Source organism: Electrophorus electricus, chromosome 5, assembly GCF_013358815.1.
Source record: "Electrophorus electricus isolate fEleEle1 chromosome 5, fEleEle1.pri, whole genome shotgun sequence".
Taxonomy (NCBI): Eukaryota; Metazoa; Chordata; class Actinopteri; order Gymnotiformes; family Gymnotidae; genus Electrophorus; species Electrophorus electricus.
In genome coordinates, this window is record NC_049539.1 from 23,790,746 (window position 1) to 23,809,167 (window position 18,422).

The window sequence follows — 18,422 nt, forward strand, 5'->3', positions numbered from 1 at the left end:
CATGTTTACATTAGGTAGGAATTGTATTGCAATTTTTTGCAGGGTCTCTTTTGTTACTTTTTAATAACCAGGCCATCCTTGTGTGAATGTCTGGTGAATAGCAAGCACTTAGCCTGCTTTAACACAGAACAAGGACTGGGCTCCTACTTGAGACTTTTGTCCTCCATTATTCGCAAGCACCTCTCTGTTGTTGGACAGAATGGACGAAACGGCACCCCAGCTGCAGAGGTTCATTGAAGAGGCTGTGAAGTCTAATCAGAGAAACACAGATGAGCTCTACTTCATGGTGGTGCGCAGCATCGAGGTCTGATAGCAGTTTGGCTCTTCATTCATACTCATCCTAATACACCGATATTACAAAAAATATTAATCATAATTTAGAGTGAAAAAAGTTCTCTATATAATATTTTATAGGATCACATTCATTCTTCAAGTCAAGGGTGTCTCATCAAGAGGGCAATTGTATGTCTTGACAATGCCGTGTTCATAACGTCTGATCAAACAACGATTTCTGAGGACCTACACACAATTGCAACATTACGATTTGCCATCTCTGTGGCCTCTGACATCATCAGAAGTGTACTATCTAAAGGTTAAAGTTTTATTTAAATTTGATTTCTATGGAACTTTTTGTTAGTTGTCAAATACCTGTTTTGTGTGTGTGTGTGTGTGTCTGTGTGTGTGTGTGTGGGTGGGTGTGTGTGTGTGTGTGAGAGAGAGAGATTTTGCTTGCTTGCTGGGCCTGGGGGTGTAAACTACTAAAAATATATTAATTGGGTAAAACAATTCATGTTCTAGAGTGTGCTGCTGATTCTGAGGAGAGGGAACAGCTTCTGAAAAGTCTGAAACAGCTCATTTCAAACACAAAGAATCCATTAATACAGATATTCCTGTTATGGAATTTATACATAGTACATGGAGTCAGCATAATCCATGATCTTGGACAGAGTCATACATTTCAGTGGACAATACCACATGGAATCTTCCAAGAACAGGTAAAATTACTAATTCAATAAAAAATCTATTTACATAATCAAACAATTGGGAATTTGACAGTTACTTTCAAAAAGTAAAAAACAAAACAAAACAAGACCTGTACATTACAGTTGTACAGTTTGTACAAACAGTCCCCCATTCAGGGTCTGAGAGGAAAGGCACCATTGTCAGAACTAAATTTATTATTGTCTCAAAGGTACATTCACAGATATATTAAACAACACAGTAAGAAGAACATGGCAAAATAATGCAATGTCTGCAAAATAAAGTAGCAAAAGATGTATAACAAGATGAACATACATCTTGAAAATACAAGGTGTATATTCATTTTGCAATAATAAACTATAAGCAAATATATTTAAAGTTTTGGGTTTTTTTTGTATTTTTTGATGCATAACTGATGCACAACTATGTTTAGTAGTTAAAACCTGAGTCATCACACATCACATAGCTGAGGATGTTTTTGACTGAACTTTATTTGAACATATTTGGCTTGAACCCACCCACTAGGACATGCATACTGGGCCAGTGGATCAGTTCCTTATGTATGGAGACGTGTATGAGAGGATCACCATTGACTCAGTCAAAGCATTGGAAGAGCCAACATATGAAATTGCAGAGGTAATATATGCTTATTGTTGTTATTGTTCATTGATATATAGTTTGTATTAGCTGGTTTTAATAGTTTAAAGTAATATTCCAATGCTAAATCTCATTTCCTGCACTTTAGAGACATTTATTATTATTATTATGTAAATCTGATCTGAATTTGAGAAGATCCTATTTACAGTATCTGAAAGTGTAACACTGTTCCTACTTATATAAACATGTCATTGTCAAAACATATTTGTCTGAATTGTACCATACCCATAAAAACTGGCACTGATGGATGCTAGACACTCAGAGAGTTATGGAGAATATGCTGTTTCAGTAATGAAGAGTGACTTGAGAGTGGATGCAAGCATTGAGAAGAGTGATCCTTATTTTGGGCAAATTCATACAAAGAGTCAGAAGTATGTTCCAGAGTCGAGTAACCAGAAAATCCACAGACAGACATGCAACTGGAATACATAAGATGGCTAAGGAACAGAGCACAGGAATCCAGAGAGAGAACTAGACTTAACAGAGAGCACAGAAATAGGATAGGTACACTGAATAACAAACAGGGTACACAGTGACCAGCAACATAACTTGGGAAATGCAGGGCTAAGGATGACTAGAAACAGGTGAAACGAATAAAAGACTAGGAACTGAAACAAGGAGGCCAAGCTAACAGACCAAGGAGCAAAGCAAGGAGCAAAACCAAGACAGAGAGCATGTGGAATCCATAGCCAAGGGAGCTATGCAGGAAAGGGGGAAACTGTGATAGTTATATTGCTTTTATGTTGCTACACGAGGAGTATATTAGAGGGCCTATCAGGTAGCTAATATTAGCAGAATCAGTCATTCTAAAATAAATCATTTGAGAAATGAATATTATAAAAACATTGCACACAAGGTTTCCAGAGAAAAAGGATGCTTCAGAGAGGGAATGATCATCAGCTGGTGCAAACAACGTGCTTCTGAATTTGTAGTAGGAGCCAGTTTATATTAGAACAAGTTGAAGTCGAAGTTGACTTCATAACATTCATTCACATGGTTCGTAAATTCTTAGATGAGTGTAGATGAGTTTTTTTTCTTTGAGTTTCCAAATGTCATTGCTACTATAGCAACAACTGGCCATGCAAACAGATATGTCATTAGAAACTAGTTCCTCCTCATAACTGGTTCCTTTTCCTAGATATACTCATTACTTGGAGCTTGCTCCTAGCTAATTTTATATGTATTAGATAAAATTACTTGTTTTTGGTGTGAACAGCAAGGTAAATTAAAACCATGACTATCTAGATGCCTTGTCAAGTAACACCTCTGTGGTGGACAAGATAATGCTAGCTAGAAGGCATGAGCTATAGAGTGAGATCTCTAAACAACAACGCAGAAGCTAACAAGCTAGCTACTTTTATGTTTATAAACTATAAATTATGTGGAAATGTACTTTTCCAGGGCATTGTCAAAGATGCATTTCATATTGTAGAGACTATTTAAAGTCCCCTATTTGAATGGAGGACATAGGAAGCAAAATAAAATGAATCCTGTAAATAAGCTAACTAGGTCATCATACTATTAGTTTGTTTGCTAACTTAGCTATTCTAGCCAGTTTCTTGGAGCTTGCTAGTAGCTAACCTTAGTGTAACGTGTTTGGCCCGAGTGCCGAAGGCTGAGGGGCAGGACGCACAGACTCCAGTGACGTGGACGAACATTTATTGTTACATAAAGACAGCGGCACTCACATATAACACAAGAAATAAACAAACACGAAACCGTTAACATTAAACAACAACAATGATAAACACGAATACATGTAACAATGACAATTGGAACAAGAATACAGCGACACCGCTAACATTTAACATCAACAATGACCAACGACACTACACACACTGATGCAGGTGTGTGCAGGTGTGTGTAGGCATGGTTACAAACGAAGATCCTCCCACTGCACGTAGCGGGCCAAACCACGTGACTTGTGAGAGGCAAGCGTTCTGTGACACTTAGAGCTGTAGCTAAATAAGCTAGGTCATCATACTAATTACTTGGAACTTGCTAGTAGCAAATGTTACCTATATTAGCTACTTGCATTTGATCTCGACAACAGCACAGTACATTAAAATCATGGAGCATTCAGGCATCCAGACGTATAAGTTTGAGCCTGCATTGGGGGATATTTCTGTTCCCAACAAAACAGATTTTAATTGACTAGCTAAATGTCTTGTCAAATGACAATGGTTTCCACTTCAGCGGTGGACAAGGTAGCATGAACTTGAAGGAGTGGGTTAGCTAGCTAGCTATAGAGTGGATATCTGTAAAGAAAAGAGCTATATAGTTTTGTTGATGAACTATAAATTAAAAAATACACAACACAAAATAATTTGTTGTTAGCTAGCTAACTCACAAATAGTTGTTAACTAGCTAGCTCACTATGAAAATTTCAACCTAAGATGATCTGGCTTCAACCAATAAAATGTAGATAAAATCACATAGCTATTTAGATGTTGCGGTTGGGGTTGTGATGCCAGTAAAGTTGGAACTGCTCCTTCAATGTCAGTGCTTTACATTTATATGTCAGTTATTTCTAACCAAGTAATTTGATTAGATAAAATACATTCCATGAGTGCTGATATAGAGTATAACAGCTTTGCAACATATCTTGCAAAACTGCAAAAAAAACCAGCATCAAATAAAATTATGCAATGGTCATAAAGAGAGGATGGAACAGAGGAAAGAAGCTCACTAAAAGGTTACTGGGAACCATCCATGGAGAAGATCTGTCTGATCACACTGTCTGATTAAGCTTTTAACTCACTGGACTCACACATGAGACCAAAGTGACTATCAGCAGACTCTTATTTCACTGGTTGCACAATAAATGGAAACACAGATACATGTAACTACATGACAGAAAATTGCAGTCCTGCGGTAACTTACACAAGTAGAAAATGTTTGTATTGCTTAGCATCAGTCCAGTCTCAGTCTGTTTGCTGGAACTATTTGTATTGGTGGAGCTAAATACATTATTAATCTATCTATATCTATCTATCTATTGTCATATTAGTGTTAACTAATAAATTGCACTTGAAGGACTGTTAAAACCAATATCACACTACATGTTGTGCTTTGTATACTGAATATCAGCACAGCTGTGATTGTCTTCAGCCAAAATTCAGTATAACAGCACTCCCTCTTATGTGATTATTGCTTAATTGAAGGAGGTGACAACAGAGTTTGAGGTTCACAGTATGTCAGTTCCATGTACCAAACTCTCATTATTCAACTATGCCAAGGTAATAGTTGTACAGTTTTCCATTCTATGGCACCTTATGCAATATATGAGATCTTTCATGAACATATGGTACATCATGGATATTAGGCTCCGATCATTAAGAATGTTGCTAGTAGATGCCATTTGGAGCAAAAAAGTCTAACTGATTTAAAACCACTGATTTGTATGTTGCTTCACACCACCATCCATTATATATCCTAAGGTGATCATTAATAGATTACAGTACATTAAAATGTGAGGTGCAATATTGTTATGCCTTTGTTAAATGACATCGACTTTATCTTTCATTTTCTACAGGAGTTTGATGGGAGGTCTCCACATTTCCCTGTGTGTATGGCATTAGCTGCAGTGAGACAGGGCACACACAACAGATCCACACAAGAAAATGAAGGGTGTCTGGTGAGATTTTCATAGTTGTACTGACACACTCTTAGTAATCACTATCTGAAATGACTATATAATAGATCATTTATTATGAGTATGAAGTTTAATTGCCTGATATTTTACAAACACAAGATGTGACTTTAACAAGTACTGAGATGATTTACTATACATTGCATTTAACAAACATATGCATGTTTTACAAATACCAGAAGAAATGGAAAGAAATCAAGGATGTTTGTAAATAAATCACATTTTGAAATAAAATCTAAATTTGTAAAAATACAAAATTTAAACAATCATACACCTTTATAAATCATGTGACTTTTGGCATGATTTTTTTCCACTGTTTTAGAATTTGTGGGTCAAAGATTCTTGGAAAACAATGTTTTTGTAAGAGCTTATTTGTCTGTCAAAATCACTTAAAGTTATCCTTGTTAAAGGTTGTTCAACAAGCTACTGAATAGTTGGATGTACTTATATTTTTTCCACAAAATGTACATTTTTGCTAAATACAGTGCATTCATAGTTTTCAGACCCTTTTAAGTTTTCCACATATTGGTATGTTTCAGACACATCTTAAAATTGATTCAACTCTTTTTTTATCAATCCACAGACAATACTCCACAAAGACAAAGCAAAAACTGTTTTTTGTAATATTTTGTACATGTAAAAAAACTAAAAGACAGCATTAACATAAGTATTCAGAGCCATTGGACCGCTGGTGTATTTTACCATTATCAATAGTCCTTTTGAAACACTTTTACAAATTTATTGGAGTCCATCCTAAAAAATTGAATCAACATAACTGAGAAAGACACAGTTTGACTCATAGTTGATGGTGTTGCAGTGAAACTCAAGCTATGAGGTTGGGAAAATTGTCTGTAGACCTGCAAGAAAGGATATTTCCAAAGCACAGTTCTGGGGCAAGATACAAGAAAAATTCTGCAGCATTGAAAATGCCATGGTAGAACATGGTAGCCATCATTCTCCTTCAAACGTTTGGAACTACCAACAGATCTGGCAATATTCTGCTGAAATGATTGAATTTGGCCAAAATTCCCAGTGTCACGTAAACCAGGCACTGAGAATCACCATATTAATACCATTCCTACAGTCAAACAGAGTGGTGGCAGTATCATAAATGATGGATGCAGAACAATATTTTCCTGGGTGAAAAGCATTTCAACAAGACAACAACCCAAACCATACCTTCAAGAAAACCCATAAAAGTCCTGGAATTGCCTGCCAGACCTGAACCTAACAGAGCATTTCTGAAGAGACCTGAAAACAGATGTACTCTGACACACCCCATTCAATCTGGCTGAGTTTAAAGAAATAGGAGAAACTTCCATCAGAAAGGTATAACAAGCTTGAAAAATAATTTTCATAAAGACTTGAGCCTGTCATTGCTGTCAAAAGGTGCTTTAACCGAGTACTAACTGAAGAGTCTGAATACATGTGACATTGTGCAATTAGAGGCAGGATGCAGACGCTGAAAGAAGCAATGTTTATTAAGGCCAAATCCACAATTATTGTCATAGGATCAGCCAAGGTTTGAAAAGCCAGAGAAGTAAAAACACAGAAAAAGATGACTAGAAAAATAAAAACAAATAAAAATAAGGTGAAACTGTAACATAGTCCAGATTGCATTTAACATCAACCAACCACCAATACCAAAACAGGAAAAACACAAGACTTAAATACACAATAAACTAATGGGAGCCACCTGGGGCTGACAAAGCAGAGATAGGTGGGAGGCACAGAAAGCACATACATAGACAAGAAACCAAAACAAAAGAACACATGGTAGCTTGGGGATTGCAACAATATGTAAATAGAATTTCAGTTTTCATTTTTATTACATTTTTAAAAAACATTCCAAAAGCCCATTTTTGCCTTATCTTTCTGGAGTATTGAGTGTAAATTGATGACAAAAACATGCCAAATATACAAAAAAAAAAAAAACACAAAAAACATGAAAAACTCGAAAAGGTCTCAAAGCTCTGAATGAACTGTAAACAATGATAGTTTGTTTGTCACCTGAGTTTAGATTTACTTAATTTTAAACGTGTCAAAATCCATATGAATTATAATTGTTTCTTACTGGTAATTCATAGATATCTAACCTACTCTACATTTCTATTCATGCAACTCTGTAACTCTTTTTAGATTGCAAAGATGAAGTCAAGAACAGATGCCACCTGGGGAGAGCTTGTTAAAATCTGTGAAAAAATGCTTGATCATTTGGGGAAAGTAAACCCAATTCTGTCAAACACTGATGCTCTGTCTCAGATTGTTCTACACACTGCACTGGTAGCACAGCTGTCTACAGCATCGGAGATGGAGCTACTCAGGACATTGTGCTTCAGTCCTGGAAAATGCAAGGTACACTCTCTTTAGACAGCTGATCTCATCAGTGATCTCAATGGCTTGATGGCTTATCAAAGTTATTTTGAAATAATTTTCCTTCTTTATGAATTCACTGACATTGTAAGGCACCATGAAAAACCAGAGTCACTTAGTGAAGAAAATGTTTCAGAAAATAATTTGCTACTAAGTAAATGTATATAACTAGGAGATCCAAATTCATTTTAGGTGCTTTTTAGGAAATGGCTAATGCATTTACAGAGGTCAGTGTAAGACTGCATCTATTTCCCACCATAAATTGAACGTTTGCTATGCTGAGCAAGTTTCCTTGGCATCACAATTTTAAGTAGTGTACTAACACCACCACATTCTTTTTTGGTACCAGGATATCTTTGTTCCAACAATGCCGAGTTCAGTAAACATAATAAAAGTCTGGACAAAGCAAATGATAGAAACGGGCATGATCTTAAAAATATGGAGTAAGTATTCAGTGTGCATGTCTAATTTCTTATTAAACTTTACAAAAAGGCTTTTGTGTGTGTTTACAAAACTATTCAAACTAAGCCTTAAGTCTCTTATGTCACCGTCAGAGTTGTTGGGGGTCAGTAAGAATTTAACTGACCTTGTTCACACAATTGTGACAGGATGTGAGTCAGTGTGAGCAGAGTACTTGTTGGGTTGCTGCTGGCTGGGCAGTTAGAGTTTCCTACAGGTTCCCTCAACTACCTGGTCTAAACTGCTAACTTATTGCTCATTGTTACTGACATGAATTATTAGCTGAAATCTTACAGCAAAAATATTAACGAAATTCTTTCTCTCCAGTGTGCATGTGTGGTGAACCTGTTTTAATTGGTGAAGTAAGTTATCAGCATAATATTGATAAGCAAGTTTTCTTGGTTTATTTGAATGCTTTATATTAAATTGTATTCAGGTTACACTGCTACTAAGCTATTCTCTAACCAATATTTCAACACAGTGTGGGAGACCAGTGGAGAAAGCACAGTGTTCTAACTGTAAGAGAGAGATTGGTGGAAAGTCACACATACCAGTGAAAGATTTTACTCATTTTGTGTAAGTAATCTGCATGGCACTATGATACCATTACAACCACAGAGTACATTAGCCATTACACATGATCAACCCAGCTCTGAGAATATACTGTATGGTGTGTACAAAAAATATTATTTACATATTTAACAGTAGGGTCTTTAAAACAACATAGGCTGGTTCAGTAGAATGTTTGATGGGTATTTTACATCTTACTACAGTGACTACAATAGACAGAGACGTGTTCCACCTGTGCAAATAATCCATGTTGTGCAATTTCCTTATATAACATGTATATGAAATGGAAGAGTTTGAGGCTGTGGTTTTAAACAAGACATCTATACATGCCTAGATTTACCATACAGCCACTTACTGCTCAACCGCACAACATATGAAATGCTTGGAAATCTCATAAGTAAACAATTCTAGTTACTGGTCTGCCAGTCACTGGTCTGTCACTGGTTCCCAGTGCCCAGCTGTATTGATAGCTAATTTACTGCTTGGTGTGCCGAAATATTAGTCCATTTTGTACTTGTCATTGCTATTACCACTACTAGCAATAAAAATTAAACATGAAGTCCCTCGGCTCTCTTGTTTAGGTGTATGTCAGAATTGGGTGGGTTGTTACTCATCTAAATACTCTAATGTTAACCTTGAAAGTAAAGCAAACCAAAGCAGACCCTAAGTTCTTCACTGTAGCATTCGGGGGCAGTGTCCAATAAATTTTTGATACATTAAAATAAAATGTGTCTGATCTTTCCTGTTACATAGCAAATAAATACCCTGTGCAAATTTTTGTTTGTTTGTTTGCTTGTTTTTAACATTATGAAACATGCAGGATTAATATTACTTTACTTTTTAGCTTTAAGCTTACTGTAACAGTAATATTAATTAATCACTATTAATGCCATCACAAAGATCACACATTACAAATCAGCAAGTTAGAATAACGACAAATGTCATGACAATAACTAAGTAATCCACCCATGTAACTAGTCTAATGGACTGTTACCAATTCAGTGATTAGTGACAGACCACTGTGTGTACCATCAACCTAGCAAGACAAATATGCTTCTACTGAACTGAATACCCAGGAAATAATCACTAATTACTCGTTTGTCAAATTGTGTGTGATGTTCTTATGGTGAAATAAGAAATGGAGAGGGCAGTGGAAGAGGTCATAATCTTGGTGACCCTGCCATTCGGAAGGAACAGGACGGAGAGAGGAATCTCTACGGAGCAAATCTCTTCCTGGTCCGTGCAATGATACACTCAGCCATGCTCTGGGGCACAGTGGAACATGCTGAGGTATGTCAGCAGTGAGAGTTAAGAGTGTGTAGGTGTTCACTAATTGGTATATATAGTATATACAGCAGTTTAGTAATGATTAACATATGAGGATATCATTGAGTATTAGGTTTAGTAGTATTGCTAAGGTTTTGGTAAAGTTATTATTATTATTGTTATTGGTGTTAATATTATTATTAATATTGTTGTAGTCGTCGTTGTTGTTGTTATTAGTACAAATATTACCGAGTTTGATCATATGTGTGTTCTTGTCTAGGATGTTCAAAGTATCATTCAGACTCCACATGAGGATATCAGCAGGCATCTCTGTGACCATCTGCTAAAGGACATTGAAATGCTTGCCAGAGCCTTAGGAAAGAGTACCGAAGACGCTGAAATGACAGTACACTTGTTTTTGAAGTTCATCTTGGAGAGTAACTCTGGTAATACATTTTTATTTTAAGCTTTTAATTGCTTAGAAACATGTACTTCTATTAAACCTAATATGTAAATATACATACATACACATGTATGACAGAAAAACAGTAATTTCAATAATTTGATTACAATAGAAATTATGGATTCATGGAAATGCATTTTTGGTTATCAAACTAGTGATTTTATATGTGCCATTTTTTAAAAATGAGAACAAAACATCTCTGTGCTTTCCTTACAGAACCAAACAGCACAATTCACCTAACAGATACCGAGGAAAAAAGGAAGGACTGGGAGAATGCCGTTCACAAAAAACTTCAGACGTTCCTTCAGGTAACACCAAATCCTTCTTAAAATGGATTCCAGGTTAATGTCATGACTGAGTTTAGTTAAGGCTGATAATCATCTGTTACAGCAATAGATTAATAACTGCAAACATTTACCCTAAAAATTAACTATGATTTTTGTGGGCAAATGATTTTCCAGAAAATCTTCCAAAACGTTTTTATGGTGTGATTGATATTTTTGAAGGATTTTGAGGCGGAGTTCTCAAGCATGAAGAGTAACATTCTTAGAAAGGGTGGTGCGGAAGCTTTGGCACAGATAATGTACAGTAAAGAACCTCATCTGAAGGACATATCAACCACTGGAGTGTTTAATGTGCCACTAATGTGGAGGTTCGAGCACAGGATGACCATTCAGCGCCTCATTCACTTGATTGAGCAGAAGGATGAAAGGAAAAATGTTCCTGTTCTCTCTGAACTCCTAAAAAATGTATGATTTTACATAATTGTAAATCTAAAACTTTATATTTTTTATAACTTTTCTTTTGTCACAAAACACCTTATGGCAAACGGTATATTAAAGTCCTAATATATTTGTTAAAATATTATTTGTCTGTTTGAAGACTCAGGTTTGTATGGTGATCAAAAGACCCATCTTGCTGCAAATGAAAAGATACACTTCAAATACACAAAGCATATTTATCAAAAAGACAATACATTTTACAAATGCGGTGCAGATTCCTGAATACTATATAAATTCAGAAAACAAGCCAGCACAATGGGTCTTCTCAGCCACCGTAGGTCTGTGATAATGAAGAATGAATAAATGAATAATCATCATTAATGTTTCCTTTATTGACAGCACATCCATATCCAGTATATCAGATATCTGCCTCAAGTGCTGAGCTTTCAACAGAAATTGATTTGTCACTTTGAAAATTTGAATCCACATTGTTACACTGATGTACATATTTCCACATTTATGAAGGAGAATGTGGCAGGTGAGAACAAAATACTTTGAATAATATATATATTTTTTGTTATTATTCATTATAAAGAAGAAGTTCACCTTTTCTTATTGGATTTTTAAGAATTCATGCATTAGGCCTAACATCTTTAAGATCTTACATCAGGGGTATGTTAAGATGCCCTTCCAGTTTGTCAGGTTGATGTTGCTGCTGTTTGATGCCTGTTCTGAGCATTCATTGTATGTGTGCATTTTTGAGAGCAAAAATGTGGGGTAGTTATTGTAACTACTTTTAATAAAATATTTATTTTTATTTGTTTACCCCTCAGATGATGCAGCACAAAACTTCATTGAAAACACTGAAATTGTTCAGAAGATATGGTCACATTTATGCTCAATTAATTGTGAGTTTTAACATTGTTTTAACGAATTTATCTAAATGGTGCAACGTCCAGTTTTTCTTCTGTGGAGGTAGATGAAAAGATGGGGGAATTTGTTAGTGCATCACCAAATCTTTGTTGTAGACCCTCAGATCCCAAAGGAGCTGAAGCAGAAAGATGCAAATGACTTAAAGATCCTGGACTTCCTGCCAACAAAGCACTCTGTAGCTCGAGTGGTAACAGAGTTTCTCATAAAAATTCAGAATCACCTCATAATTCTTGCCAACCCAAAAGAAGACAGGTATATTAGAAGCCACACATTTTTAATGATGATACAGCCTTCTATAATTTTTTATTCATATGTGCATATTGATTATTGTGAGAATGAACATCTGTTTTCTTATTTTTATTTAAGGATCATCAATGCTAATGAAGTCAAGTCATCCCACGTAATTGCGTGTATTCCTGAGCAAGACTTCCTGACTGTAGCGATTTCAAATATCGACCATGTCATATATATGGATAAGAAAGAAAGCACCAACTACAATTTCAAAACTGTGGAGAGACAGCTAGTGGATCGGTTCTTCACGGAGAAACCTCTAATCAGACTCACAGTAAGTGTTTAAGGTCATTCAGCTAATCGAGATCTTTGTGTAGGTCATTGTGGTATGTCAGGGGAGTCTTAACTTTAAATACGTTTGATGAAACTTGATTTATTTCTGGTTAAATTCTAAAAAAATCTCAGATTCATTTAAAGTCTTATTGTTCCAGACAATCCCATTGTTTGAATACAATACTGGAACAACACTTCGTGCCTTCTTCATTACTGTGAAAGACAAGCTGGTATGTACATGCAAATGTTTATTTTATCAAAATGTAAATTTTACATTGCTTGCAATGTTATTTATTTTTGTGCTCAGCATGGATCACAATAAAATTCAGTTGATTTTGAATTCTGCCTTTTAATTGTGTCATCCATTCTTGTTTTTTTTAAAATAATTCAGCAAGATTATCTGACATCTGAATAGTGATTCTAAAAAATTATAATTATAAGTTTAGTAACAAAGTATTACCATTTATTGGTTATTGGTTACCTGACATTTAAAATATGAGTTGGTTATCACTCTAGAATATAAATATGGTTATCTACTTTTAGGATCATTTGGATTAATGAAAAATAGTGGTCATGAAAGACATCTTAAAAAGTTTTTTTCTTCCATCAGGAGCCTTTAAATACCAATGACAGGAACTGCATCATGAATGACTTCAGATTTTTGAATGAGATTTCTGCAGCCCTTTCTACTCTGAAGATTGCCATTGGATTTATGAAGCTATCGTTTCCTCAACCAGAACAGTACCTCATGGCATACTTGAAAAAAGATCTGAAACTGGAGGACAGAGTGCAAACTTTGAGCTTACCTGTATATTGACTTTGCTGATTTCTGAAAATGATTTATAGTTACATGTCTTAGATGTTCTCACAATTAAAAATAGTCTTTTTTTAAATCACATTTCAGGTACTGAGAACAAGCAGAGTAAAACATATTCAGTCTCTTTGGGAAGTTTTATCTTTGAGACAGGCCTCTTTACTCATTGAGATGAATCAGGTACTATTAATCATGTGGGTGTGATCTTTTTTATAGAAAAGAAAGACTGAGCCCATTTTTACTCTGGGAATTTTCCCTGTTAAGTAGCATTTCCAAGTTTTTTTTAGAAACTTCTAACTACTAAGGCTAAGACTACTAAGTATATACTTTTGTCCCACATTCACAAAATCAGTGATTTTGAATGAAAACAGATTGGGTTGATTGTAGATCATGTGCATGGGTAACATAAAAATCATTTTGCATTTCAGAATCCATTTTTCATGATTGAAGATCAACACTTTCATGAGGTGTTCACAGAAGATCAGAAGACTGAAAAGAAGAACATTCTGGCAAATGTCCCCAACATGGATGTCCTGATCACAGAGCTCCACTACGTGATCAAGAACATCAAGGTCAAGGATGTCGGCCCAAAGTGGACGTAAGTGCTTGTGCTACCTTTGATCTCCAAAACATCCTTAGTCAATACATTTTACTATTACAACAATCTATAGAGACGTTTAAGAAGTGTTCTATACTGTTCTTTTTCTCAGTAGCTTTATGTTGCCTCTTACATTTCCTCCCTGAGTGGGATGCTCATACACCATTTGTTGTAGCTCTCATATAACAAGGCAGTTTATTTGCATACACCACATTTTTCTCACCTTTCAATTTTTGAAGATATGACAGCAGATTATTTATTATTTTGTAATTGGGTTTGAAATAAAAAATAAAACAAAAGCCTGGTGTATCATTATAGGTAAATTGTTATCAAAAAAGAACAAAACCTGGCATAATATTACAATAATAACCAATATTTTGTAGTCCCTTCCCAATATTTTGTAACATTTATCCTTCAAACAGCTAGCCAGCAGAGCCCAACCAGTTCCACATTTATTTAAAGCAATTATCTCAAATTAGATCATTTGCTAGCAATTAAAAAAATCTGGAAAAATGCAATATCAAATGTATCAAAGGTCTTCTGAGTGTAACGCGGGGAGGCTTGGCAGGATGCAGAAGAGGAGCCGTGATATATACAATGTTTATTTAGACACACGGAAGACAATGTAGCACTAAGGCTATCATGGAATCAAACACTGACAACGTTCACGTTTACACAAAGGACGTATATACGCACACATTAACACAACGAGGAGCAGGTCGGCAACACGGGTTCGTGGCCACACATACGAACACACACACACACACACACACAGGGAGACGTTTGGGAGGAGGAGTGGTACCGTGACATTGAGTATAAACTACTGTATGTACTATATACATAATGTTATGTATGTACTATATTCTTAATAATTTAATCAGATTAGAAATGTATAGTCTATAATATTTTAGTTACACTTCAGTGTAACTGAAAAGTATTGAGTATTAGTATTGAGTAGAGTATTGTTTTTTTCCACAAACTTCTAGAATCCATGAAACATTTGAAGCCTTCATATACCATTGTGAAATTGAAGAGAAGGCCATCATTTGTCTGCAGCATCTTCAGGAGGTGGAGATGAGACATGCCATTGCACTATGGAAACTGGCAGTGCAGATCAAGAAGGGCATCAAAGCCACTGAACCCTAGTGAATCTGGACAACATGAATGTCCAAGATAGTCTTCATGTTACTGAAATTACAACCGGTGTAGTTGCACTGGCATGTTCAAATGCTATATCAGCATTGATTGAAAGAAGAATAATGATCATTAAGTCTCAAACATTGCCTTGCTTGAAACGTATTAAACTTTGCAAATGCACCACTATTTAATCCTAAATATAAGACCTTAAATCGGTAAATGTTAGCTTTTGTTTTGAAGTATGTCTTGGTATCTTAGCATTTAAAACTTAAAACTTTCTTTGCTATCTATAGTTACTCTTTTGTACTAAAAATTGTAATAGAAAGTAGTCATGCATCCTAAAACCAAAGTTTTCCAAGGTACATTTCTATAAGAATTTACCTTAATTTCATGAGAAAAATGTTTTAGTGTCTTCTGCATGAGGCCTTCAAAGGATTTGGATAAATTTGGCTAAAATTGTATAGCTTGGAGTAATAAAGCAGCTAAACTCTACAATAAACAATTGAACATGCATCCAAAATATATGAACATGAAATTATTTACAATCATATCCTTTCCATTATGAAAAAAAAATCCTTCTTTTTTTGTCACTAAAAATTCTAACTTTCTCTGTGTTAGTTGGGTTTATTCATTCATGCTTTATTCATTTATTCTTTGATTTCTGTAGGCACTAATTTGTGATTTAATATGTTATGAAAGTGCATGATTGTGCTTCTGTTATTGCTCAGCAAACATTCATCTAATTAAATTCAGCTAGACTTGCTTAATTCTTTCCACCTAATCATTAATAAAAGGCAGGTGTAGGAACTGGGTGTCTTTCTTTATTATTTTTGCTACATTGTTTCTGTTATATTGAAGAGCCTTAATAGAGAGAACTAAATTCTTCACCTTTTTTGACCACTGCAGTCATGCTTTTGGATCAACCTACTAAGAGCTCCTAGACGTCTAATGTGACTTTAATTTGTTTTGCAGTTTCACTCCCTCTTGGTATTAAATATTTGAATGTCCTTTATGCTTATATGAAGTTACACCTAGTCCTGTGCTGCTTTTCCTCAATGCTCACAGCAAATTATGTGCAAATTGCATATGTGCATTTGAGTGTTTGTAACATAATGGCAGTTACATTTGCAAGAACACCACTAAGCATTACTGCTACTTTAAATCAGAAAAGTCAGTGATACCCAACTATTTGCATCCTTTGTATATAGACTTAATATTAAATGAAACTATTTTAGAATCTGCCAGGTGAATGTGTGAGTAGCTTATAAAGCCTATTATCAATGTTTCTTTCAGAATTTCTACTAAAACATTTTCCTTTATTTTAAAGCATTAAAAAGCCTTGTCTGCTCCTTTTTGTTAGAAATGATTTCTGCCACTTCTGCTCAATTCTTGTCATTTTGACATTCCACAGTTGAAATGGGTTCTTTCCAAATTCACCAAGTCAAGCTAAGGATTAATGATGATCTTAACCAAGATAAGGATTAATGATGAGGTTAGCCAAGCTAAGGATTTCAGTGATTCATTGAAGAGGAACCAGCATGTTTTTTTCATTGCTCAGTACTTTTCCACTGCTGGGTGACATTGAACAATATTGGTTAGGATTAGGGTTAAACTTTGGAACTCAACTCAAAAATCCAACACTTCTATGATACCAGACATTGAAACTTCTCTGAATGATGCTGACCTGAAATTTTTCAAACTCATAGGACTTTTTACATCACTCAGTGTGGACAAATGAGCCCCAAAGATTAAAATCAGTGACCTTGAGAATCACACTTGTACGAAGTCTATGCATTATTATCCAGAGCTGAGGGTTTGGAAGGCTTGCACCCTTCATGTTAACCTTCTTCATGGAGCCGCTCGGTGACAGTCTTCTGAATACCCCTTAAATTGTACATCAGCTATCCTAATGCCCTTGTGCTAGGCCCCTGTGCCTGCTAAAATAAATATATATGAACCTGATGACTCCAATAAAGATGTTTCTAATGAAGTATGGGTGTACTTGCAGCTATAATCTAATAAATTCATCTTAATTAATTAATTAATCTCAGAATGTCCACCCTGTCTGTATGAAGATTTACATCTGCTCTGTGCTGCTGATTCCAGTGTTCACCAGACGTCCAAGTGAAAAATCAAACACTGAGGATGAGAAGGAGAATCACCAAGCCCACCAACACGCCCCCTAAAACTCCACCTGAAACACCAGAGGGCCATCACTGTACCTCCATTAGCTGCATAGTGAAAATGATTTTCAGATTTACATCTTTTTTTCTTTTGAATCGGATTTCTACTACTTGTGTTCAGGACACTGTGATAAGCCACTCTTAGCACTCTTAGATTTTTGCATTTAGAGTAAGACAATATTTGTTTCAATTGATACAGAAAAAGCTACAGAGGCAATAAAGAAATACAGCACATCTTCTATAATTTTATTGATCTGACAGGACTCTGCGATCAGCCACTCTCAGCACTAACTCCTTCTCCAGTCCACTGTGCTGAACTACACAGGTGTGCTCATTCTTATGAAGCTCCTCAGATGAGACTGTCGAGAATGCTTCTCTTCTGGAAGGGCCCATCATGGATGGGTGACGTCTCTCTGAGCTCCATGTTCTCATGCAGGCCCTTTCCATTCTTCTGCCAGGAGAAGAAGCTTGTAGCATGACACACCACTGGAGAAGAGGAGTCCTTCTGGAACAGGGTCACCTCAGGAGGGTCTGGAGGGAGACAAAGAAGGTGTGGCAGAGTTATATATGCATCGTGCAATTCATAATATTCTAACAGCACATGATGAAATATGTAGTGATAAAGGCCAGTGATCATTAGAAAGAGACAGGGACTGACATGCATAGCAATTACTCTGAAAATGCATGTAATAAAAAAATATTTTCATGTTTGGGGATGTTTACCTTATTTGGCTTTCTTCTAAAGTCAAAAAGTAAAAATCGACTTTTCCTCTCCAGAGCATCTCTGCCATGAACCACATACTTCTGTAGCCACTCGATACAGGTGTTCTCCAGGTAGGCCTTAGCCTGGGCAGTCCATGCTCTTTGCTCAGTAATTGCCCACTTGAGTTTGGTAATAGCAGCTTTAGGTTTAGCTGCAGTCCAGGTGAGGGTGTTCAGATCCAGACTGAGGAAGTCTTCTCCATCATAACCGTACTGCATGTATCCTCTCTTGGTTCCATCATCATCCAACTCACATCCATACATCAGTTGCACATTGTGAACCCTTAA

At 35.8% G+C, this 18,422-nt stretch overlaps 2 protein-coding genes across 5 annotated transcripts in view; one reads left to right on the top strand and one right to left on the bottom strand.

Moving 5' to 3' along the window:
- Positions 1–15,996, top strand: part of LOC113589895 (E3 ubiquitin-protein ligase rnf213-alpha-like) — a 73,366-nt gene extending 57,370 nt beyond the window's left edge. For 3 of the 4 annotated variants that reach the window (XM_035526126.1, XM_035526127.1, XM_035526128.1), the window contains exons 48-69: positions 199–304; positions 415–592; positions 799–995; positions 1,507–1,617; positions 5,174–5,275; positions 7,430–7,645; positions 8,013–8,106; positions 8,450–8,484; positions 8,604–8,698; positions 9,829–9,982; positions 10,239–10,404; positions 10,638–10,729; positions 10,928–11,170; positions 11,543–11,681; positions 11,977–12,051; positions 12,172–12,328; positions 12,443–12,641; positions 12,799–12,870; positions 13,251–13,448; positions 13,545–13,634; positions 13,883–14,052; positions 15,039–15,996. In XM_035526126.1, coding sequence (XP_035382019.1) covers positions 199–304; positions 415–592; positions 799–995; positions 1,507–1,617; positions 5,174–5,275; positions 7,430–7,645; positions 8,013–8,106; positions 8,450–8,484; positions 8,604–8,698; positions 9,829–9,982; positions 10,239–10,404; positions 10,638–10,729; positions 10,928–11,170; positions 11,543–11,681; positions 11,977–12,051; positions 12,172–12,328; positions 12,443–12,641; positions 12,799–12,870; positions 13,251–13,448; positions 13,545–13,634; positions 13,883–14,052; positions 15,039–15,198 — 3,049 coding nt within the window. In that variant the 3' untranslated portion in view covers positions 15,199–15,996. The remainder of the gene's footprint in view (positions 1–198; positions 305–414; positions 593–798; positions 996–1,506; positions 1,618–5,173; positions 5,276–7,429; positions 7,646–8,012; positions 8,107–8,449; positions 8,485–8,603; positions 8,699–9,828; positions 9,983–10,238; positions 10,405–10,637; positions 10,730–10,927; positions 11,171–11,542; positions 11,682–11,976; positions 12,052–12,171; positions 12,329–12,442; positions 12,642–12,798; positions 12,871–13,250; positions 13,449–13,544; positions 13,635–13,882; positions 14,053–15,038) is intronic. The other variant, XM_035526129.1, reaches the window with a different exon arrangement.
- A 1,325-nt stretch (positions 15,997–17,321) lies between these two features.
- LOC113589896 (patr class I histocompatibility antigen, A-2 alpha chain-like) lies at positions 17,322–18,422 on the bottom strand (the record flags this gene model as incomplete). Its single annotated transcript, XM_035525933.1, is given in 4 exon segments — positions 17,322–17,394; positions 17,626–17,735; positions 17,737–17,903; positions 18,137–18,422. Coding segments are annotated over 4 exon segments (636 nt in total), but the record flags the coding sequence as incomplete, so codon positions are not given.